Source organism: Biomphalaria glabrata, chromosome 13 (assembly GCF_947242115.1).
Source record: "Biomphalaria glabrata chromosome 13, xgBioGlab47.1, whole genome shotgun sequence".
In the NCBI taxonomy this organism is placed as follows: Eukaryota; Metazoa; Mollusca; class Gastropoda; family Planorbidae; genus Biomphalaria; species Biomphalaria glabrata.
This window is the reverse complement of record NC_074723.1, coordinates 18,170,417-18,195,371: the sequence shown is the minus strand read 5'-3', so window position 1 is coordinate 18,195,371 and position 24,955 is coordinate 18,170,417. Positions and strand designations below refer to the sequence as shown.

The 24,955-nt window shown below is 36.1% G+C and overlaps 1 protein-coding gene across 1 annotated transcript; it reads right to left on the bottom strand.

Annotated features, from left to right (window-relative positions):
* Positions 1 to 570: 570 nt before the first annotated feature.
* Positions 571 to 24,484, bottom strand: LOC106057407 (transmembrane protein 26-like). Its single transcript, XM_056009298.1, has 10 exons — positions 24,013 to 24,484; positions 23,431 to 23,587; positions 19,989 to 20,177; positions 18,978 to 19,139; positions 17,823 to 17,963; positions 15,727 to 15,859; positions 13,604 to 13,727; positions 9,441 to 9,714; positions 2,260 to 2,420; positions 571 to 1,161 (listed from the first exon to the last, which is right to left on the bottom strand). Exons 1-10 carry the CDS (start codon positions 24,225 to 24,227, stop codon positions 963 to 965), a joined length of 1,755 nt encoding a protein of 584 aa, XP_055865273.1. The 5' UTR covers positions 24,228 to 24,484; the 3' UTR covers positions 571 to 962.
* Between the last annotated feature and the right edge of the window lie 471 nt (positions 24,485 to 24,955).

Genomic DNA, 24,955 nt, shown 5'->3' with positions numbered 1-24,955 from the left:
GATAGATGCAAACCCTCCCCCTTTTTATCCTTATATGTATATTTATGTAAATAAATATTCTTTATTTTAACTTTTGTATCTATCTTTCATTGCTTCGTCTCGTTGCGTGTCTGCTCCCGATTCATATGCTGATAAGTGGGGGTGTGATAGCTTTAAAAATAATCATCCCCTAGACATAAAACGTGCCAAACACACGTCACATTTCCCCACCTGTCACAATCCCAACTACCAGTATTTTTGTGAAGAATTTTTTTTCTGTTTAATTTAAAATGAGAACTAAAAAAATGCAAAAGATATATAAGGAAAATCGTACTTCCGGCCCAATTTCTAATCCTAGTTTCAAATCAAAGAAACAAAACGCATAAGTGCAATATAGCCCGTTTATGTCGTGTATTGCATTCATAAATAACACCAGTGCAACAAAGTGATAGAGCCCTGGTGTATGTAGATGACATGAGAGAGCAAACAGTTTACAAAAGTGGAGACATTTCTGTGAAAATATTATTTTTAGTGTTCATTTATGTTCGATCAGCACGAGAGTTCGAAAATGAAGAAAACAACAAACAAAACTAATACAACTAATCTGTTTAATGCGTTAGTTGTAGTAAGATATTTTGTTTCCTCACGAACTGAAACTAGCTGATGACTTGCAAGACAATGAAAGAATATGGTTACTGAATGAAACTGTAATGTAGCTAAGTGCTCACTCAACACATTAAGATTTATGGCGTCCATTATTTGTTGATAATGAGTTCACTCAAATTGCCTCTCCTTAAGAAGACATAATTGTTTTAAAAGTCTCGGTTCGTTTCATACTGTAAACATCCATTTATTTTACTGTCAAAAATGTTTTCATTTCTTTCGTTTTTACTCATAATGAGTATTTCTTGTATCTGAATCTTGTTCGTAAATAAAACCAACAGAAAATGTAATGATGATTATGGAAAGCCTGAGAGTGGTCATCAGTGGTCATTGCAATAAGTCACACTGTAGACGCCTTGCTCTCCTGCCCGGTGCTTTCCTCTCTCGTTGGCGAAAGACATTGCTGTCCTGATGTCCTTCTCTGCCGACCTCCAGTGCTCGTGTCCTCTGTTTTGTCCTTTGCTCCTGTTGCCATTCCCGCTGCTAGCTGACCTGTGTCCACTGCTGTCTGACAAAGGACTGGCAGTGAAAAAAAAAAACGATGAGTCATATGCTACTATCTGGACGCGAAAATACATTCTGATTTTTTACTGAAAAAAAAAATTTATATTACCTATAAATGTGTGTACTTAGCAATTTGGTTAAAAACGCCAATTTTTACCATCGGGATCTTTAAGGCGCCTCTGAGTCCAACCAGCTCTAATGGGTACCTGACATTAGTTTAGAAAAGTAAAGGAAGCTGGTCATCGTACTGGCCACATGGCACACTCGTTAACCTTGGGCCATGGAAACTGATTATCTTTACATCATCTGCCCCATAGATCACAAGGTCTTTAAGGGGAACTTAACTTTATATATATAATATATATCATTAGATTAAATAGATTTTTATTTTCTTTTGCTCTTATTTAATTTGCAATGTTAACTAAAAATGTCTATAGCTCTCCTTTCATAATTATTTTTAAACCGGAACCAGACACATTGTGAACTTTATATAACTGATACATTTTGCTATCTCAAAACTGGACAATTGTGCATAACATAATTAAACGAACTCTATACAAACATCATAAGCTATCGATGGAAGTAGGACTATGTTGATGATATAGGTCTCTATATAAACAATTGAAGAAGTCGATAGAAACAGAACTATGTCGATGATATACGAACTCTATACAAACATTATAAGCTGTCGATAGAAACAGATGGCTGCCTGGTCGTGCAGTTTGCGCGCTGGATTGTCGTTCAGATTTATCGGTGGTCCAGGGTTCAAACCCTGCCCGCTCCCATCCCCCGTCGTCCTGCGGGAGGTTTGGACTAGGAAGTAATTATCTTCAACTCTGAAGGAACATCCGAAACATGTAAAACATTTTACAAACAGAACTATGTCAATGATATACGATCTCTATACAAACATTATATGTTGATGATATAAGGTCTCTATACAAACATCATAAGCTATCGATGGAAGCAGGACTATGTTGATGAAATAATTGTAAAACTTGAAATCTGTGTTTGTTCATTTAGTAATATTACGTTGCTGTGACCTTTAGGGTCTAACTGGACAGTACTAGGATTGATTACTACGGACATAACCGCTGGGGAGAGAACTCTCACCTCACAACGCGCTGACCTTTGCCGTTGCTCTTTGTTTTGGCCTTGAGTCTCTTCCTTCTGTCTGCCAGCTCCTGATCCGTCACTGCCATGACGTCACGACCGGACCCAGGGTGGTCGCTGTCCTCAGAGTAACTAGACAGGGTGTCTCGGGCACTTGTGACCTAAATTGGTGGTTTGGGTAAACAACAGTATCAGAAAAAAAAAAGATTTTTTTTGAAGCGTGTATGTGACCGCAAGATGTTATTTTTTTTAAAGAAGGGTTGTATGACGTAATTCACCGATAAACTAAACATTTGGCACAGTTATCTAAGTACGTCATCATAGTCACATCGTCGTTGTCATGTCATCAAGGTCACGTCAACATGGTCATGTCGTCATTGTCACGTCATCGTTGTCACATCATCGATATAGATGAGAAATATGCCGTCTTTTGTCTTTCGGAAATTTGTGTCTATGGCAATAACTATTAATTTCTAGCAATTCGGTGTATCCGGTGTGCAGAAAATAGGGAGTGTTAATTATCTTCAAAATATAAAAGGTAAACAATTTTTGTTTCACTTTTCGCACTTCAGAAACCAATTTCTAAGCTCCATCGTTTGTAGCGGTCCAAAAGTGTCTATTTTATATTTTATATTTGGCTACGGTAACATTTTTTTTAAATATAGCGCAGTTGACATTGTTTAGCATCGAAAATGTATCGAAAAAATTCCTACTACACTATCATGGGCGCCCGCAGGATTTTTTGCAGGGAGGTGCAAGCTGCCACCCACGGCTCGAAGTCGTATCCTCAACTTTCTTGTAATAATATTAAAGAAAAGAACTGCCCCTCCTCATTCGGACCCTCATATCTAATCGATATTAAATGCACAATAATTTTTTTTTCCATGAAATAAAAAAAAAAAAAAGAAACTAGACAAGTGAACAAAGTATTTACTGTACATATTGTTAACGTTATCCGTGAGGCTCGTGCTTGCCTACGTTCGATCAAACAAAAACTGCAAATGTTGACTGTGGTTGCAGAAACTGTCAATAATTTTACTTTTGAATTGCTTTTCGTCGCGATGGACAAGCTGGCGATGAACGCCTATCGCGCAGTTCTGATATTCTTCTTTGCATTGCAGCTTTTGTATCGTTTTAGGTTGAAGACAAGAGCCAGTTGAACTCACCATTATTATTGCTATAAAGCGAGGCATAATGAAGAAACTTAAGAATTAAGATATGTAATGTAAAGCCATGTTCTGTAATAACTCCTAGCATGTGGTTTTTTCTCAGTGTGTCTGTCGACTGCGAATTCTCGGCAGCTGCAACTCAATATCCGCAATCAAGTTTTTCTGCCAGCAGTCTCTCCTTCCTCAAGATGACACCTCTGACGTGTTCCTCAGGATGGTCAATTTGGTTTTTGATTATGCCATTAATAAGACTGCTGATGTGCTGTTGAGTGGCCACTATGTTAAGTTGGAAAGACTGAAACACCATGGAAACTGGTTCAAGAACAGATAATTGACGACAATGAAAAGACTAACCAGAAACACAAGAGGAGGAGCCATTTACTACACATGTGCAGTTTATATGGTTTCACTTACCAAACAATCAAAGATCTCTAAGTTGAGATTTATAGCTCGAATGGATTCGTATTTTTCAGTTCATTGTCTCTCACACAAAAGAGGTAAATTTAGCACAACCGGCGGATCTCCTGCCTTCTGTTAAATCACCATACAGAAAGTCTTGTCGACCTTGTGGCATTCATTATAACTATAGCTATGTGCTAATATAAACAAATCGTCACGACTAACATGCTATAGAATATGTGACATCCTTTATTGAAAGAATTGCAAGCCTAGAATAAATCGTACATGGTTGGACATGAACTACAGATTTGCCTATTCAAGTTACAACAATAGCTTATCTTTACATCTGTACTTCAGTGGAGGCACTACTAGTCAAGTTACTACACTGTATAATATTCCAATGATAGGTCTTTAGATTTAGACTTAGAAGACGATGCGCAAAATTTTCCTGAACATTAATTTATTCAACTCCGCAGGGGGGTACATGGCTGTGCAGTTGCAAGCCCCTTGGATTCTGACTAAACCTACATCTACGTAATAAAAAAAAAGAAAGATGTATTCCATTATAAAATACTTTAAAAATGGCTAAAATGTAGCTACTCAGAATTCAGAGGCGTGGACGTACATGGTTGGCCATCCATTTCATACGCCTGGGTTAATATACTTATTTCTTCTACTACATTAACCAGTGGAAGCACTACTTGTTAAGTTGCTACTTAGATGTTAATTGATTTGATGGTTCGAAAAAATGACTAGAATTGGGATACTCAAAATCCCTTCACCCCTTTGCACCCCCTTGCGGGCGCCCATGTACACTATACAGTTTGTTTCGTAACAAAATCTCGAATCTAAAACTGACGTCATTTCCTGTCTAAACATAACTACGTTTTAGTTCTAGATAATTGCATGCCCAATTAAAAAAATATATATTTCCTTTTCCTATTAGTCAAGTACCCTGACAGTATTGACTGTCTAAGTCTATCACAGTGTTTCCCAAACTGTGTTCCGCGAAGCCCTAGTGCTCCGCAAGACCTGAATAGTTGTTCCACCTTCTACTGAATTAATTAACTATAGTAGGCCAAAACGTGAATTAATCTCTCTAAAAGAAAAAAGCAAAGTGTTCCACTAGATACTCAGAATGTGCGAAGTGTTCCGTCAAGGAAAAAGGTTTGGGAAACACTGGTGCATTGCATGTGCTGGGTATAAGAGGAGAAGAAACGTCTGAGGAGACAGGAAGACGGAAACACGTGTGTGTATTGAATGGAGGCAAAGATTTGAATGAGTTTTGAGATCTCATTACACAATCCTTTTACATCCTGTGATTTAATTTGTATTTTTCTATATATTCGTAATTTTAAAAAATGAGTTTATTTTGGCTCAGAAGCTTTTTTTCTACACCGTATGTCCAGTTAATACACACGCATACAAGATAATACTGGATTAGTTGTATGGAGCTACAACCAGGACTGGCTATATGGGCATTCGGGCAAATGCCCGGTGGGCCGGTACCCAAATCGGCCTATAGGCACTGGCGGATCCAGGGGGTATGGGTGTTAGGGGCGATCCACTCTGGCGAATTTTATTATAGAATTCACACAATTTGTATACGAATTTATTATTATGTTAAAAATAAATATTAATTATTTATATTTCAACATATTTTTAGATTATTTCGCCCATCCCTCTAGTATGTTTGCCGATTGGTGGGGTCGGTAGGAGGCGATGGTATCAATCCCGCCCCCCCCCCCATACACTTTCTAGTGAGGGGGCGGTCCAATTTCTTTGTAGAAATTACAGCTTGCTAATAGAATCAATTTAATATCTATATTATGTGGACTTATTATTGATTTTTTAACCGATCTTTATATTATGTCGTTCCCTGTTTGCCGATTGGTGGGAGGGGGGGGGGGCGAATACCTCTACTGCCCTTCCCACCTAAACCCTTTGAGTGGGGGGGACGGTCCGTTTTTATGGAGAAATCATAGTTTGTAAACAAAATTAGTTGAATTAATATATGCATTTTATATTATGTCGCTCCCTTTCTGGTATTTTGGCCGATTCGGTGGGGTAAGGGGGGGGGAGCGATTGCATGTACTGCCCTCCCCACTATAGCCCCCTGAGTGCTGGGGGGGGCGGTCCTATTTTTGTGGAGAATTATAGTTTGTGAACAAAATTAGTTGAATTAATATATACATTTTATATTATGTCGCTCCCTTTCTGGTATATTGGCCGATTCGGTGGGGTGAGGGGGGGGGGGCGATTGCATGTACTGCCCTCCCCACTCTAGCCCTCTGAGTGCTGGGAGGCGGTCCTATTTTTGTGGAGAATCATAGTTTGTGAACAAAATTAGTTGAATATCTTTATAATATAAACTACGTATTGATATGTAACCCATTGTATATTATGTCGTACCACAATCTAATCTCAAATAGTATCATTAGTAAATTTAAATGAAAAAGGGTTGTACCAGGTGGAAGGGGCGATACATGCAATCGCATTTCCCCCATCATAATTTATAAACACTATAAATTAAATTATTATATTGAGTCGCCCAACCCCTATTCTTTAATGCCAAATGCAATCTTTAGCAGAAATTATTAAAGGAGCGAGGATTAATTGTTTTCACTCTACCGCTCCTCCCATTTCCAGACAGAGTTTATTTAATTTCACATGAATTTATCATAATTATTTTAAGTAAGACTTTGCATTGGAAAAGTTAGAATTCAAACGAAATTTTTCAGTATTAGAGCCATGATTGAGCTGAGTTATAAACTCAAATAGTGTGTTCATAGTCGCCTTTTACCAACCTTTACTCAATCTGATATTTTTCTAGTTAAATAAATTTGGGACTATAACTCATAATTTATAATGCAACTTTATTGAATACTATTTATTGAATAATTTTGTTTTTCGGCGGCGATCCCCAAAGCCTAAATCTAAATATATGGGGTATCTTATCTTTTCAAGGAACAAATCGGTTTTATTTGCAATGTATTAAGGGCCTATAAATTCATATTAAAATAATTTTCAAGTACAACATTATTCAAAAGGTCCTTTTTTAATAGTATGAATAATGAGCTTCGAACTCCATTGATGAATAATGAGCTGTAGAAGTCAGGAGAAGGCCCTTCTGCAATGAAGAATGCAAGAAAACGCTTTTGGCGTCGGGGCTTCGCCCAGAACTCCATTGATGAATAAAGAGCTGTACTTGTCAAGAGAATGCTTTCTGCAGTGAAAAAAGCAAGAAAACGCTTTTGGCGTTGAGAAATGCTGCTTTTTTAAAATTCTCATATATATATATATATATATATATCTGTGTGTGTGTGTGTGTGTACTGTACGCACGTTTATGCATAGGGTTAGGGTTTATTGGGCGTTAGGGTTAGGATTTGGAAAAAAATCGCCCCCCCCCACTCCAAAGTTCTGGATCCGCTAGTGCCTATAGGGCCACCTAAAAGACCACTATGAAATTGTTTAATTTTTTAAAAATAACATTCTCTTATAAAAGTGACCCTTGGAGCGTCGTGTTAAAAAAAATCTTTTACAGAATCCATTGCATGCAATTATGTATATGTACAGTTATCGATACATTATCAAATTTAACATAATGATTGTGAGGACAAGTAGGCCTAGAATTGGATGTCCATCATACAATATACAATATATTGGCCGGTTTGTATTGAAATGCCCAGGCTGAATTTGACAGCCAGTCCGTCCCTGGCTACATCCCTACCCCAATATCTTATACATCAATGTCTTGTTTTGAGACATTGCATTTGGCCTGGTCTATATAGTTGTGAACTTTTAACAAATGCACTTGTTTAAACTACGTGGGCCGCTAAGTTTTATTGCCTTTAAGGTTTTCTCCCCTATAAAAGTTTTAGACAGGTTGGTACTTCACACAATTACATTGTGACTCAAATTGTAAGTGACCTCATTTCCACGACCTACCAACTGAGGTCAAAGTCTAGAGCCGGTTGATTGTGCAAAGTGGCTTACAGGATGCTAGTGATAATCGCACATGTTCTAGCTTATATTAGAAGCTGCGCTGTTATAATAGATCTACTATAGTTATCAAAATTCATAAGAAATGTTTATTCTAAAATCTGTCAATATTACCGTTTTAAAGGCATAAGTATTTAAGGATATTAAAATCGATTTTATAAATGTACCACAACATATGACTGAAATTAATAAGTCGTTGGGCAGCATGTCAGCAGGGCCGGCCTTAGGTATAGGCAAATCAGGCAGCAGCCTAGGGCCTCCGATTGGTGGGGCCTTGCACTGGACTCAAAACATTTATGAGGGGGGAACAAATAGCGAAATTTGTGCCCAATGCTGTTGTTAGAGTCACTAGCCTGACTAAGTTTTAAATAAATTGCGTAATTTTATTTGTTCGATGTTTATTTTTAGCGACCCCCGAAAGGGGAAAAGACTCTATTATTTAGTGTGGAATGTCTGTCCGTCAATCCGTCCCGTTTAGATCTCGTAAACTAGAAAAGATAGTGAAAATCCGATATAATAATCTTTTAGACCCTTTAAAGTTCTGATGCAACAGCTACTTTTTTCTTTTTTGAAAGCGAAAAATCGATTTTTTAAAATCAATTATGCAAACAGTTTTTTCATAAAAATTCACCATTTTTATGACTATTCAATATTAATAGTAAGGAAGTTACCTATACACAATCTGTCTGTCACTAGACACAGGTAATTCTATATATTTGGTGAAAGATATTTTTTTTATAGTAAAATTACAAAGTTATGTAAGTTCTGTCATACTAAATATACAATTCCAAACAAATGTTAACTTTTTTTTAATTGAGAAAAAATCTATTTACTATGCAAATAAGTCGGACATAATTTAAAACAACAATTAATAAGTAGTTTTTCATATAATCGCGTGAACTGCATGGTATAAGTAGTGCTCTAGTAAACAAACTAAAGGAATTATTTTTTTAATACGGAAATGTTTTATTCTTGAGGCTTTGAATAAGAGAATGACCCTTTACAAAATAATTAGATCAATTAGATACTCATTATAAGACATCAGTTAAGCCAGGTTCACATCGAACTTCACATTCACTTTCACCTATCTGTTGGTCTGCTGGACCTTTTGGGCACCACACAGAATCTGTCAACCTTATTTCTCCATTCTTCTCTGTCATTTGCCTTTGATAGAATTTCATTATGTATTCTTTCTGAAAATATTGATACCTGCCTGGGCGGACCACTTCTGATAGAATTTAATACTGATATTCTTCTGAAAATATTGAAACCTGCTTCGGGGGCCGATTTTTGAGTTTGTCTTTCCACACAAACTGTCATTGAAACCTTGTTTTTCTTTTAAGACTAAGACTAAGACTGCTTTATTGATCCTTGTGGAAATTCGTTATGATTACATGGACTCTGTTCTCATATTAAATCTTGACGTTTTAAGAATAATATTTGGTCCACGTATTTATTGTCACTAGGGATCTTTGAGGCGTTTTCAAATAATCTAATGACGACTGTCTCACCATATGTCAGAGCAACTTATTGAATTACAATCACCCATACTGATAAGAGGACACCTTTTTTGAGAAACAATCCTAAATATTTGTGTTTAATCTTTTACCTGGTTTTGATTCTCAATCTCTTTGATCTTTCTCCGAACCTCCCCGCCACTCTTCGCGTTGCTGCCCATTTTCCCTTTCTTCTTTCCCGACCTTTCTCTCCTCTCCAGGTCCTCTTCCTCGTCCATCGACAGGTCCTCCTTCTCATCTCTTCTTCGAGTGAATTTGTGAGGCTTCCCTTCTGGCTCCTCGTCACTTGACCGCCTGTGTGTCCCGATGTGATGTTTGGTGAGTTTAGGAGTTGGGGTTTTCAAGGATCTTCTGTCTGTCTCTTGGCTGGTGGTGTAAAACACATACTTTACTTTATAACTAAAAATAAAATCATTATTTATATTAATGTACTATCGCATATACTAATGTTGGGGGAAGTTGTTAATTCTGTTGTGGAGGTTGTTATTTGTTATTGGTAGTCTCGAGTTCTTTTTATTACATATGATTACATATAATGGTTACAACCTCAACAGATTAATATAAATCAAGCATTACGGGTTCTTTAGCATTATAACATTTTATTGAAACAAAAAGGGCACAATTTACTGGCGCAAGATTCGGGAAAAAAAGGCACACCCTTTCCTAAGCACTGCCATAAGAGGTCTCCTTGTCCGTTAGTCTGTCTCTCTTTTCGTTCTAAGTTTTAATGTATCGCCGCGTCACTTAGGAAATCCCCGATAAGTCCTAACTTATACGCGTCCAACTATTTAGTCATTACACTATATATCTCATTCTTTTGTGTATGTCCGAGTCAATACTTGATATAGACACGTTAAAACATGAAATTTCATTCGAAAAAAAAAAGAAATGAGTTTATGAGTTCAAAAAATTACGTTAAAAATTGTTTGTTATTTGACATGTTTCGGATGTTCCTTCAGAATTGAAGATTATTGACTTTCTAGTCCGAAACTTCCGTAGGACGACGGGGGATGGCAGCGGCAGGGTATGAACCCGGGGACCATCGAGAAGTCCGAACGACAGTCTAGCGCGCATACCTCACGACCAGGCAGCAATCCTGTAAAAAGTTTTACATTATGTAGAACAAACAAACATATTGATTAGATTATCATTAGACATTACGGAAGGAAAAAAAAGACATAAATCGAACAATTTTTGGTTCAAATTTACATTTTTGACATCTTCAATAACAATGTCCATAGCACATCTGATGTTTTGAAGAGATCAGCTAAATAGTGGGATAACTTGTCATTATCATTTCTTTTTTCTATTTTGAAAGCGTACACATCAAGGAATGCTGACTGGAAATTAACTGAAGGTAGTTGATAGGGATGGCGTTTGGTATTCCCTGGAATATGAAGTGTTTCATTGTTAAAACAACTTGAGCATTGAGCTCTATTGTGATTCAGTTTTTAAATGTCCCAGTAGAGAGAAGCCACATTTGGCTTTTTGATTTTTAAATATCCGTCTAACCTTCAAGCTGTCATTTAAAAACAAAACGTAAAGCGCTATTTGAAATTAGATATTACCTTTTGCGCTTGCTCTACGGATAGCACAATAACTTTTGGTCTCGTAAAAGGGAAACGTTTTGCTGTAAAGTTTAATTGAAACTATTCGTTCATAAGAATACATCACTTTTAAAACAAGATTTAGTAGGTAGTTATTAGTGTCGTAGTAGGTAGTTATCAGTGTCGTAGCTATGGTGGGCATGAGGGGGAGAATTTGAAAAATCCCCCGAGCCCCCACACCCAAATGAGTGTTTTTTTTACATTAAATATTACACAAAATGCAGGGGCCCCCAAAGAGGTCAAGTCTCCCGGGCCCCCAGATGATGGAAAATTCCTAGCTACACCCCTGGTAGTTATGTCGATTTACACAGATACCGTGTACCTACAACACAGATAGGACACTGTAATATTTGTTTGTCTAGAAGATAATATGGTATTCCAAAATTTCCGCGTTAGCATTTAAAATTCTAGAGTTTCAGTTACACTATGAGCTTCTATAGTTGGTGGTCGTAAGCTTAATCTGCATATAGTAAATCTCCTTCTTGTATGAAATATTGGCTCTTGGCTTACGCTGTATATAGTTAAGTTTCCTTTCTGAATTCCTCTATCTCATGTTAGGCTACGGGTTTGGAATCTGAGGAACTCCTATTCTGGATGTAGTTACGCCCTTGTTCCAGTGCAAAACACATGGAGAAGCACATTTGTAAAGCTCACTTTTTAATTTTTGTCATAAAAATGAATTTATTTAAAAAAAAATTAATATTGGTACTTTTTTAACATCATTTTATTTTTATCTTATTCGATGCCTACTATTAGGTCACCATTTCCTTGTAATTAAAGGGTGGAAGGTGGTCAGAGTATAATTACCATAATTAAAAAGTTAAATTCTATATATACAGCTAAAATTGCGAACATAGTACTAAGGCTGATGGACTTATTATTTGAACATCCATATAGATATGTTTAGTTTTCATTTATTGTAAATTTCGCATTGCGTCATTTATTTTTATAATAATTAAACAAAAAAAATTCTTAAAGTCAAAATAAATGAAACTGTGCAAATTTAATATTCACTTTTTTTTTTCTTTTGAGAATGTAGCCATTTCCTTTGCAGCTTAAACATAGTTAACACTCATAGCTCATGCATGTCTACTCTAAGAAAAGACTCGACACAAGGTACACAACTCGTTGTATTGATAATCAGTTTACTAAAGCTGGTTACCTCTCTCATGAACAAGTTTTTTACAAAACGTTGTAATAATGTAAGTCATAAAATGTTAACGATAGTATACATTTAGGTGGTGCTGTTTTTTTAAATAGTTCTTAGAATTATTTTTTTTTTTGGAAAATCTGACAGCTGCGTGTACATTAAAGCTAACAAAATGTCAAAAGGATGTTTTTTGTTGTTTTTTTTTAAAGTTGTGTCTTACTTTGCAATGCTACTTTACATTGCAGTCAGAAATACATGACGAAACTCTTCATAGCATCAATGAATGTAGAGATCAGCATATTGGTTTCAAAGAAATAGTAAGCAAAAGAGCAATATTACTATAATTAAAAAACGTTTTAAAAAGTCTGTCAGGCTGAAAACTAAATTTGAAAATAATATCAAAATGTGCATCAAGTCTTTAAACACAGAGCTTACGTTCCCGAACATTTCTTGCAATAGATATGGCTACTTCTGTCTCGGAAGACAATGCATGCTCCCAGATGAGTCACTGGCTTTGGTTATGTCTTGAGATGGGGCAGAATCTGGAGTGACTGATCAAGCCAATTCTGAGCGGCTGAGTTTGCCAAAGTTCGTGCATGTATATGCATCTGTTCTAGAACTAGCTGTCAGGGCAGCTTTCTGTTTCTCTTCGCATAACGCAGCTTCGTTTCTTTTGCACTCGGCGAAGTTCGTACCAGCACGTACATTCTGTTTCCATGCTGTCCGGTCTTGGGTTATCTCATTCATATCTCATTCACAAGAAGGATTGCAGAGGCTTGTAAATGCTCTAGCAGCTGCTTGTCAAGAGTTTAGCCTTACTATAAGCCTCTCAAAGACCGAAATCATGGCACAAGATGTCGCAGAAATACCAGCGATACATATTGGAAATCACACACTTACGGTGGTTCAGGAATTCACATATTTGGTACCATCAATAGCCAGCAACCTAAATTTAGACACTGAGCTGACAAAAAGAATAGGAAAGGCTTCTGCAGCAATGGCAAAAACTCTCCAAGGGCGTGTGGAAAAATACCAAACTGACTACGGTAACAAAAATCCTGGTCTACAATGCCTTGCAATAAGAGTTATAAATATACATGCAAATTATCGCAATGTCTTGAAATATATATTATAATATTAAAAGGTACAACATAGAGCAAACTATTTTTTTAAAAGTCTTTAAATGTTATCTTTTTATTTTACCCTAGGCTGCAATATTAATCCAGCAGACTGCTACGGAGAAGACAATTGGGCTAGGCGATAGAGATAAAGTGATTTTGTTCGATGAGTCAGTTGTCTAGGTGGAGTATGTTAATAACCTCCCACTCTTCCCCCACAAAACCAAAACGTATTTCCATTTCTGAGAAGGTGGTGGTTCCGTTTTCATTGATGGACTAAATTCAAAGTGTCAGTTATGTTTTTGTTTACATTTTTCGCCATATTTTCCATACAAAAGAAGAGGTTACACACGAAGGGGTCAGTTGGATCAAACTCATACCTCTGTACATTGTCAGCAGCATTATGTCCACTATAGACAGGTCGAGAACCAACAAGCGTTGTGGGCTGTTGTCGTCTTTTGTAGCGCCGAGCTCTATCGTCCAACTGGTCGTCAGCACTAGCCCCTAGACATATATACAATAAATAGATAGATAGATAGATAGATAGATAGATAGATAGATAGATAAATAGATAGATAGATAGATAGATAGATAGATAGATAGATAGATGGATAGATAGATAGATAGATAGATAGATAGATAGATAGATAGATAGATAGATAGATAGATAGATAGATAGATATTACAAAACAGTCATATGTTAATAACAAACTCTGCTAATTCATTTGTTTTCACGGCTGATTCAGGGATTCCCTAGGAAAGAAAAAGCACTTATGTAAATGTTTCTTGGCATATGGAATAAAGAATACTTTAGTACAGTGATGCCCAAAATACGGCTCACGGGCCACATCCGGCCCTCGACATGATTCAATCCGGCCCGCTGACACGTCGACACAAAGTGTAGAAAATCCTTTCTTCACAAAAACAAAGAAAAAAATGTTTCCTTACGTTAGGGTACATGGATTGGTTCTGACCTGATAATAAGCCAACACATTTGTTTTAGAAAGAAAGAGTGGCTCTATTTTAAAGAACATAGCATTAGACAGCTTTATGAAACCAAACACATAAAAAAAATAAGGCGACATTATTGGTTTGAGACGCAACTATTATACTACACTTATAGTGGAGGACTGCTGAGAATATTTACCAAAAACAAACAATAAAATGAGTCGGCTGTAAGGCTAGCCACAGAGTTGTACATATTGTAAGTAGAGACATAAAGCCATTTTCCAACGGTAGATGCATCAAAAAGTGCTTGCTAGAAATGATGGTACAAATCCGTCCTGAAGAGAAGATTGCTGTTGAAGCCTTCAGACTTTCTCATGACAATTACAAGGCGAGAGAAAGAAATGGATACAAATCTCCCTTCAAAACTAACAGACAAACCAGATTGCGACATGTTTTTAATTGCCTCTGACAAGTCTACCGACATATCTGTTGCCGCTCAAAATCTTGGTCATTGTTCTCTGTACAAACAGCAGTTTTGAAAGTGTGGTTGACAGAAAGTCGTCGAGTCAAATGGAACCGAGCCTGTTCATTGACTCACCAACAAAATCTATGTGGCAAGGAGTTCAGTCTAGACCATGTGATGATGATCGTGTTCAGATTGAACAATGTTCTTGGTTTTGAAAATCCATCTGCGATCAATGTGTCAAGTGCCCAGACAGAGATGCAGCTGCTGCTGATTGACTTACAAAGCTAGGTATCCCTGCTTGACAAATTTTAAGTCATGCAGACAATTGATTTGTAATCTGTGTCCCTAGCAGGAACTTTTCTAAATCTTCCAAAACAAGCGTTAACGATGACTACACTAATTAACAGTAGGCCTACGTGTTGGTGAGGACAAACTTTTTCAGTGATGAATCTTTTGAAACTCATCCTATGAAATAAGTCTCAAGGACGAACATCTAGGATTCTAGATTCAGTGATCATCTCATGAAGCCGGATTTAGGATAAACCTCTAATAAACTAATGTAAGTACTAGCTTCACGGGTTTCTAATAAAAATGGTTCATTGTCTATTTCCTTTTCAAAAACCTTTTAGTTGACGTGGCCCGCGACACGAGTGTTGGAAATTAGAACGGCCCGCTGGCCGAATAAGGTTGAGCATCACTGCTTGAGTATATCATACAGCTATCGTGCTGGTAGATTCTTAAGCGTTAGCAAATGCATTGGCCTATATCATCAATAGATCATTTGAACTCAGCTACGTACTTTACTTTGTGACAAGAGTTGTGCTCAATGCTAATATAAATTGATCTTTTTTTCGAACTTCTTCCACTTTTAATGATTATTTTTACCAATGTGAATATTTTTGGCCCCCATAGGAAATCAGAGAAACCCAAACGATCTAATTTGAGCGTTGCTCTAGTACATAGGAAGTCAGTGGAAGCGAACAAAATGCTTCCTAAAGAGCTTAATATGGCTTAAAAGTTAGTGTTTCTTTTAGGTCTAATGTGAAAGTATAAATAATGTCCATTTGTTTTTAGCGTAATAAACCTTACCCGACGGTGACATGTCACTGTAAGAGGACACGACGTCATCCATAGTGTCAGAGTAGCGAGAGGGTGGTGAGGGCGGAGCGTGGGTTGTCGGACTTTTCCGTCTTTCCGTAAATAGAACAAATAGTCTGTACATCTGCAAGAAAAACAAGGTTACAAAGACAGTTTGTGGGGAAACACAAACTCAAAATCGGCCCCCGAAGTGGTCTACCTAGAGTCTTCACCAGGATTCGAACACGGGACTTCTAGTTCCAAGTGCTTTACCACTCAGCCACAGCATCTCCATATATTCATTTAGCGTACACATATATATTTTTTTAAAATAATAATTATAAACCTTACCCATACATTCAAAATTAATAGCATGTTACATGAAATAAAGAAAAACTAAAAAAGATTTATTCTTCTTACAAAATTAGATAAATTGGCAACACGAAAAAAACATAAATCTTGACCTATTTTAGTTAGGTAGTGAGCTACCTAGAAATGACTTGAAAGACTTGGAGTAGGTCTACTTGGACCAGACATTCTCCTCGCAAAATAAAAATTAATATATCCATTGTCATTTGTCATACAAACTAGACATAGATCTAGAACTAGATATAGAATCTTGAAATAGAATCTACTACATCTAGACTAGAACTCGTATAAATTTACACGTTTAATCTTAAAAATTGCTAGACCTCGGCCAATGTTATGATCATGAATAGTAGGCCTTTTGTTACCTGGTAATGCCATTAGTAATGGTGTACTATGCTGTTCGTATCCGATACTATGGTTTACATAATAAATAAATCTGCACCCCTAAGCTGTCAGAAGATAAGTTATTGGCTTAATAAATTTTGTTAAAATTATTAATACATTTATTATAAATATATCTAGATCTGGGCTCTATGTAGTCTAATTTAGACTGTCAAGTGTAGGCCCCTATAATGAGGATATGTCAAAACTGCGCGCTATATAAGTAGTTCGTTATTTTTCAAACTAAAACGAAGTTCGCATCAAATTTCTTTTTAAAAAACATTTGAATCAGTATTCTATTCAATGAGTTAGTTAATAAATGGAAAATATATTTTATAATGATCCATTGACACTTTTACCATTGTGACCTTAGATGCAAATATTTTTTGTACCCATGCGCGAACCTATGAATGAAGCTTGAGTTATTAATGAAGACGTCCATGACCTTTTTTAAAAAAAGATTATCTCCCCTGAAGTTTTTCAATGAAAAGTGGTGTAATTTTTTGAAAAATTTGCTTGCATATATAATTTCAAAGGAAAAAGTAGCCGTTGCATTAGAACTTTGAATGATCATGAGGTCCAATTTCTATTTTCTCTTCTAGTTTCTGAGATATAAACGGGAAGGACGGAAAGACGGACAGACAGGGGGCGCTAAAAACAAGCAAAATATTTAAAAATCCTTAAAAAAAACAAACACAAAACTTATGCAAAGGGTATCAAATCTGTCCTTAAAACTATATATATCAATAATGTACGCGTTATTTACCTTATTGGATCTCTCACAAAATAGTTACTCACCAATAATTAATTAACGAATTGAGTATTTTTGTTTATTGATTCATTTTTTATATCAATAATCTAAAGTAACAATATAATTGACTTCTTTCAATACGACCTGACTATCACTCAATATCTCAACCATGAATTGAAAGTTCAAACACTTTCTCTCATTTTTTATTTATATATGGCCTAAATACAGATACATAATATACATTTTTAGCCACAAGCAAAATGTTGAATCAAAAGTATACAGAATGTATTGTGTCTATTCGAAGACGATCCAAGACTAGACTTTGCAAATATGCAAACATAAATTGATAAGCTTTTTCTTAATTGAATAAATTTAATTCAAGTAGTTGCAATTAAAAATTGAAGAATCAAAAATCAGATACCGGCCGGCTGAGGCCGTTTTACTTTATACCCCGCTGCCGGCCCATAGCAGTAGATACTCCAATTTACATACACATACTTTTATCGGTTAAAATCATCTAACATTAGTATTATAAAAATTGGTCATTTATTGTAGTCTATTTCGAAATTAATCTAACTCCGAGACCTACCTGAATAGATCTACATACCTGTAGTACAAGTACTAGTGAGTTCTTGCAGGTAAAGAAGATGTTTGTGTAGCTGAGGACATCGTAACGAAATATCAACAACATCCTGAGCACGAGAAAGGGGCCATCTTGTAGCAGCACGCTAATAAATATTGAAATTACCTGACAAAATAAAACAAGGCAATGATCACTTCATTCCTAAAGTGTTGGATGAGTTAAGTTAAAAATAGTTAGCTTGGCAAGTCTCTGTCACAGACTATGCTGTCAGTATATTAAAAATAAGACTCAAAATATGATTATAAATGGTATTTCATTTTTTAATTGGATGACTGCCTGGTTATATGGTATGCGGTCGGAAGGTCCAGATATCAAACCCTGCCCGCTTTCATCTCCAGCCGTCCTGCGGGAGATTAGTGTTGTATGTAATTACCTTCAGACTCAGAAAGGAACATCCGAAACATGTAAACAAACAAAGTAAAATATGAAAAATACTTTTGTTTTCAATCTTATTTCTATTGAGTGAAATTGCATCAATTATTTTGAAATAATTTACCATGCTTTTAACATTGTCTGTCGTCTGTTTGTCTGTCAGTCTGGTAAGAATGTTTCATTTATTTTTCCCACACGCATTCTCGAATCGGGTTGAAATTGTGTACGACTATTCATTGGCATAGACATGAATGAATAAAAAAAATTACCTATTAATAAATTATTTATTGGTATTTAATTATCTTGTTTGATGCCAACAAGGGAAATTGATCCTTCAGTTTTCACAGATGTGCCTAAACTAAATATATCGGGTTTGGTTCCAATAGGCTATTTTTTACTCGTTATTTTTCCCACACCCATTATCAGATCAAGTGGAAACTTTAAACAATTATTTATTGCACCAAAAAAAAAAAGGACCTAAATCAATTAATTACTTTCTTTAAATAAAGAAAGGAAATAATTTTCTTATTTATTAAGAGATATTTTTGTACGTGCGGAGTTCTTCCCCTTAAATAATTTTTTCTTGGATTTGGTCTTTACTTTTACTCATTCTGAATTTTGTTGTGTTTATGTGTGAACTTGGGGTCCACAGAAATATATGATCACAACAGAAGTTCTACTCATTCCACTTAAGACGCAAATTAAGAATTGATTATGCTAGCACCACACCTGCATTTGAGAACTTACTTCCACTGGACAGCATCCTTCAGACGTCACCTGCATGGCCACCGAAGCTCTGGATTTCTTAGATTTCGTTGCCGTGACAACAAGGGTAAACTGCATTAAACTTGCCGTCCAAAGAGACAGAATGACAATGGTCAGTAAGGGGTTCTCACGGACAGTTTTTTCCTTTCAGAAGAAAAACATAACATCCTTTTAATGTACTTTTCAACTTTTCTAGCACGACATCGGCGTTTCTAGGATGTATGAAGGGTGCGGCCGCACAGGTTGACACCCATCAGACGCTGACACCATATTGAAAAAAAAAAAGCTGTATTTATTTATTGTTTTTAAAAGAAGATTATTTGTTTAAAAACTTCACATTAGCCAAATAGTTAAAACAAGCTTCTGTATGTTTATAAGAATATATTTTCATTGATTTCATTTTTTGTTTGATGGGAAGGGGTGGTCGAGAGGTGGTAACAGCATAAGCTAAACTCAGCAGGTGACACCAGCCGTAGCGCCGCCTCTGATAAGATATACAGTATGTTACTTAAATCGGTGCTCCAACAGTCCAACTATGCTTACAGTTAGCCAAATTTCTTCAGCTTTCCTCTTTTGAAAGCATTAAATGAAATATTCGTGCCAGATTTTTATGTATACTGTGTTTGGGACACACCCTATTGTTTGTATTGCCACGGCCACGTGTTATTTATTTCATGTTCTACTGCTCTTCTAAATCTAACCCTTTAAAATTATTAAGGTAAACTATTAGTCCAGCTAATCGAGATCGCTGAGATGATAAATTAAATTGTGTATGGCTTACGTCATATGGCGTAAAACAGCACATCGATTTCAGGGAGAATGAAATGTTTTATTAGTAATATAAGTTAAAAAAGCATTGTTGTTATTTTTTTTTTACTCTTTATAAATGTTTTAAATACAAATGCAAAATACAAGAAAAATTCATAGCAAGATTTAAATAGTTAAATCGTTACTTAATCAAAACCATATTTTAGCAAAATGTATAGATCAGACCTTAAAAGCCTCGAATAATTCAATAATGTCTGCCGCCATGCCAATGTATACGAGCAAAAGTTGCGACAACTGTTCCCTAGTGATTTCCCCTTTGGGTAGCAGCCATCTTCCAATGATAAGAATCAGGAGGAGCATCTGTTCCAATATTTTACACCACTCTTCAGAACCCAAAGAGATGGCGATACTTATCTAGTGAAAGAATTTCATGAAGGTATAATTAGGTATTTATTTACTCTAAATTGAATTATCATCTAATGATCTCCACTTCTGTAACTTAGTGTAGAACGTAAGTCATAAGCAGTAAGAAGAACAAATATAAGATTCAAAATAGTTGAAACTACCGTGTTTGTTATTGTTTTTTTTTTGCTTAATACTATCGCAAATTGGAGGCAATGTGGCCAGTGGCGTAACTAAGGGGGGGGGGGATGGGGGGGAGAATTTTAAAATCCCCCCGGGCCCCCACCTAGAAGGAGCCCCCAAATGGGTGTCCGAAATTTATTGTAAATACATAAATTAATATATTTGATTGACAAATAATGTCAACGGGTGTCTTTTTGTTTTCAACATTTATGGATTAAATTTATCACAAAGACTAAACCTAGATCTAGGTCTATCAGTACGTTGACTTTGTTGAAATTTTAAAAATATTTTTTCCCACAGAGATCAAAGTTTTTTTTAAAGTTAGTTTTACATTTTAAACTTTGTTGCCACGAATAAAACTGCATAATATACAGCGAATTCCAAATATCTTGTTACCTTTACTAATAATAGATCTAAATGGCGAGTATTTTATGGCTACACTAATTAACCTGGAATCAAAATTTACAAAATCGAGTATAGCAGATCCAAAAGTTATTCTTGATAATGCTAGAATAGTCCATTATTCGGGTTTGGCGTCTATAATTTCAGAATTAAACTTCACACTTGAGTTATTACCCCTCTATTCATCGTTCCTCAATCCAATGGAAACTCTCTTTTTATTTCCATGTAATCCTTTTGCTTTCGCACAAAACATAAACAACAAACAATGACGTAATATCATATAATATTAGCACATCATTCCTTTTGAAGTTATTATCACACCCTTCCTTTTAAAGTTCTTAAAAGTGATATCTACTAGCAGGGCCGCCCTAGCATTTGCGGGGCCCTATGCGAAACGGATCGCGCGGGGGCCTAGTCTGGGTAGGGATGAGCATAATGTCAAAATTATTTTTTTTGAATTAGAAAATAGGCCTACTTTCGTCTTTGCAATAAATTTTTATCAAATGAAAGCTCGCAATGCCACTTTTTATTTATAGGCACCCCAAAATGTGAATTTCGTCTATTCTTCAGGAGATTTGAATAAATTCAAAAAAAGTTCAGGACTTCATCGTATATTTTGCCTTTTCATGAGATTTCCTGGAGGCCTTGGAAAATCAGGAGGTCGCGAAAACCCTGTTATTTTATATACTTTATAATGGTTTAATTTAATAATGTACACTTAGAATTAGCGCGGGTAGTCCTATGAAAGCGCGGGGCCCACTGCCACCGCATAGGCTACAGTGGCGTAAGGCCGGCCCTGTCTACTAGGAACTTTAACAATTCGTCCACTTCTGGTTGTCTTGACTGGCACAACAAGTTCTCTAGACGTTGGTCTATAACTGTCTGTTTCGTTTGTTTCAACAGTTTGCAGTTCATTGTCTCCATCGGTATCATAGTACTCACAGATGTCTTCATCGAAACTCTTATTCAAAAAGCGTTGATTTCTTCTGTATGTTTTCCCGTTTGTCTTTATGATGTAAGATCTGGGTGCTGAATGTTTTTTTTTATGACAACTGCTTTCTGCCATGTTTGACCTAGACGAACTCTCCGACAGAATAATCTTTAGGTAGTCTTGCTTTTGCATTGTATTTCACTTTGCTTTTCATCTGTCGTTCGTTGAGTAATGTCTCTGCATTTTCAGCTACCGATGGTTTCAATAGTTTGGGATCAGTTGGAATGATTCCCTGAGTCTTCTACTTGTCAGCAGTTGTGATGGTGAATATGGCAGTCCACTTATCGGAGTATTTCTATACTCGAGCATAACGAGATATGGATCTTTCCCACTTTTGTATTCTCTGAATCCTTTTTCTTGCGCACAAAACATAAACAACCAACAATGACGTAATACCATGTAATATTAGCACAGAATCTTCTTCATGCAGTGGAAAATTAAGAATGTTTTGCCTATCTGGAATTCTGGTCAAAGCTCTTGCGCACAATTAATTTAGTTCAGAAGAAACTACAAAGTATATACGGGAAGCTGCTAAAGAAATTAGTAGCCTTTCATGCTTTCTGCAAAATGATGAGAAACTGACAAAAAAACAATCCATCGAAAAAGCAAAAGAAGGTAGTGAATACTATGGATTCCCTGTAATCAAAACAACCAGAAGAAAGAAAAGACTTGATGGGAAGTTGAGTTATCATGTAAGACTGTCAATAGAACTGCAATTCAAACGTGTTGCGACAGAAGTGCTGGACAGATTTCATATGGAGATGAAGAGCAGATTTCAAAGGTTGGAAAGAAAATGGATACCTTTGGGTTTCTTCTTGAACCAAGACACCTGTTAGATGAAGACACGCTTATGACAAACTGTGCTACTTTTCCTGTTTGTATGATGAAATAAATGGCAAATTGCTTTTTCAATGATGTCATTGATGCACGAGCACTTTTCATCAACAAACCAGTAATACAACCACCAATAGACATATTGAGGAAACAGGCTTCATATGGTAATTACGTGTGCTCAAACTTTGCAACCTCCTCCGAATACTGCTAACTCAGGCCACTTCCATTACGTCATGTGAGAGATCATTCTCAAAGCTCAAGTTCATCAAAAACTATCTCAGGAGCACAATGACACAAGAAAGGCTTATCATGGCTTTAATGTCAGTGAAGTCACAAATACTAGAAAGTATCGATATAGTTGATGTTATAGATGTCTTTGCTGCACAGAATGCACGACGTGAAGCGATATCAATTTAGATTTGTCACTTGTGCATTATTTAACTAATAAATAAAGGTATTATTCATTAAAAGAGTCTTGATTACTTTTTGATTACTTTTTTAAGTTTACTGATATACTGAACCAATTGGATTTGGGGCGTATATATTTTTGCGTACATTATCCCATGTCATATGTCGAATGTCAAAATGTAAGGGGCCCCCAAAGAGGTCAATCCCCCCGGGCCCCCAAATCCCTAGTTACGCCCCTGAATGTGGCTGATATCACTTAAAGAAGTTATTAGAAAACTTCTCAGGGGAAAGGACAAGTGTGTTATGCGAAGTGCGAAATCTAGCACATGGTAATTTCAACTCACGTATTTCTAGTTCATAGCAAATTAACGTCTAAACAGATTGATTGTATTTCTATTACTTATTGGTGTGGGGGTGTGTAGAGGTGCTCTACATCTGATTACTTACCACCTTGCCATTCAGTTTTAGAACGTCAAAAGTGTTATTCATGGCAGGTCGCCTTGACACTCCATGCTGTCTGAGTCTCTGAGCCATTAGGTCTAACTCCAAAAACCAAATGGCGGGAACAGCCGTGGCCAGGTAAAGGAACACACTAGGGCATATCCTAAACCAACACAGATACAAAATATTCTTGTAGATGTAAAAAAAAACAACTGAAAACTAATTGCTTATGCAGTGAATCCGATGCAGTCATATTGTAATGAAATAAAGTGTCATTTAATTAAATGCTAGTATTTGCTAATCATTCAAAATGACATCCAAAATCAAGGCACGGTATTTAGAGAGAAAACAATGAGGAGTATTGAAGAGTCAATTGTGGTAACGTGCTCGGTTGTTTTGCTGGCATGATAAAACTCCTGATTACCATTAGCCTTATAAAAAAATAAACTAACAATCATTTTCTCTGCGGATCAAACAAATCTGCATGCTCTTTAACGTTGACTCAAATCAAAAGAGTTCAAATCCCTAGAAAGTCTAACAATGTGTTTGTTTAGTAAAACGAATAAAAAAACAAGCAACTAGACTCACCATTTCCATTCTCTGCCTTTCTTCTTACACAAGGTGAAGAACGTCTCAATCACCAGTAATGGAATTGTGCCACTCAGTGACCAGAAGATGATGTTACGTTTTATGACAGTCACTCGCCAAATACAAAACAATCCATGCAAGACGAATAGACCTCTGCTTATTAATGCCTTGACCACAGACAGAAACCGCCTTGTCTTTTTGATGCATGAGTTCATCTCGTTATGTTTGACGTGATTGACCACTGAAATAGCTCGTAGAAGATCGACAATATGAACTGAAAAGTGAACAACTCTAAACAGGTCACTCACTTAAAGGTGGCATAAGACAAACGTATGTTTACTTTGTTAAAGGCCTCAAATTGATCTCACCTGTATGTTTCACATTGGTTAGTTTCTCAACTTTAAATTATAAATTGATTTAAGATGTGAAAAAAAACAAACAATATTATTGAAGATCGAATTATCTATCTCAGTGTTTCCTAAACTGTTTCCGCGAGGCCTCAAGTGTTCCGCGAGGCCTCAAGTGTTCCGCGAGGCCTCAAGTGTTCCGCGAGGCCTCAATAGGTTTTCCACGAACTACTGGAACTATAAATTAGTAGCAGTAGGCAACCACATGAATAAACCTCTCTAAAAGATAAGTAAAGTAATCCCCACAATACTCAGAATGTGCGAAGAAGGAAACAGTGTGGGAAACACTGACCTAGCTGCACTAAATGTACTATACAATATACTAGACTCTTTTTTAATGAACGATTCCTATTCAATATATTTATATACCTTTTGTATAAATATATTTGTTTTCAAATAATTCATTTGTTAATTATTTTTATAAACATTTCTAGTAGTCATTTTAGCAGATAAATAATATTTAGCTTTACTTAACCTATACATTTTAATAATATTCACATGGTAATACTTTTAGTTTTTAAATTTTGTATTAATTA

Coding starts and splice junctions, on each gene's coding strand:
- LOC106057407 (XM_056009298.1), bottom strand. CDS start 24,227: ATGAACTCATGCATCAAAAAGACAAGGCGGTTTCTGTCTGTGGTCAAG. Junction 20,178..23,430: donor TAAAACTGAATGGCAAGGTG/GTAAGTAATCAG, acceptor TTCTTTCACTAG/ATAAGTATCGCCATCTCTTT. Junction 2,421..9,440: donor AGATTGAGAATCAAAACCAG/GTAAAAGATTAA, acceptor CCACCAATTTAG/GTCACAAGTGCCCGAGACAC.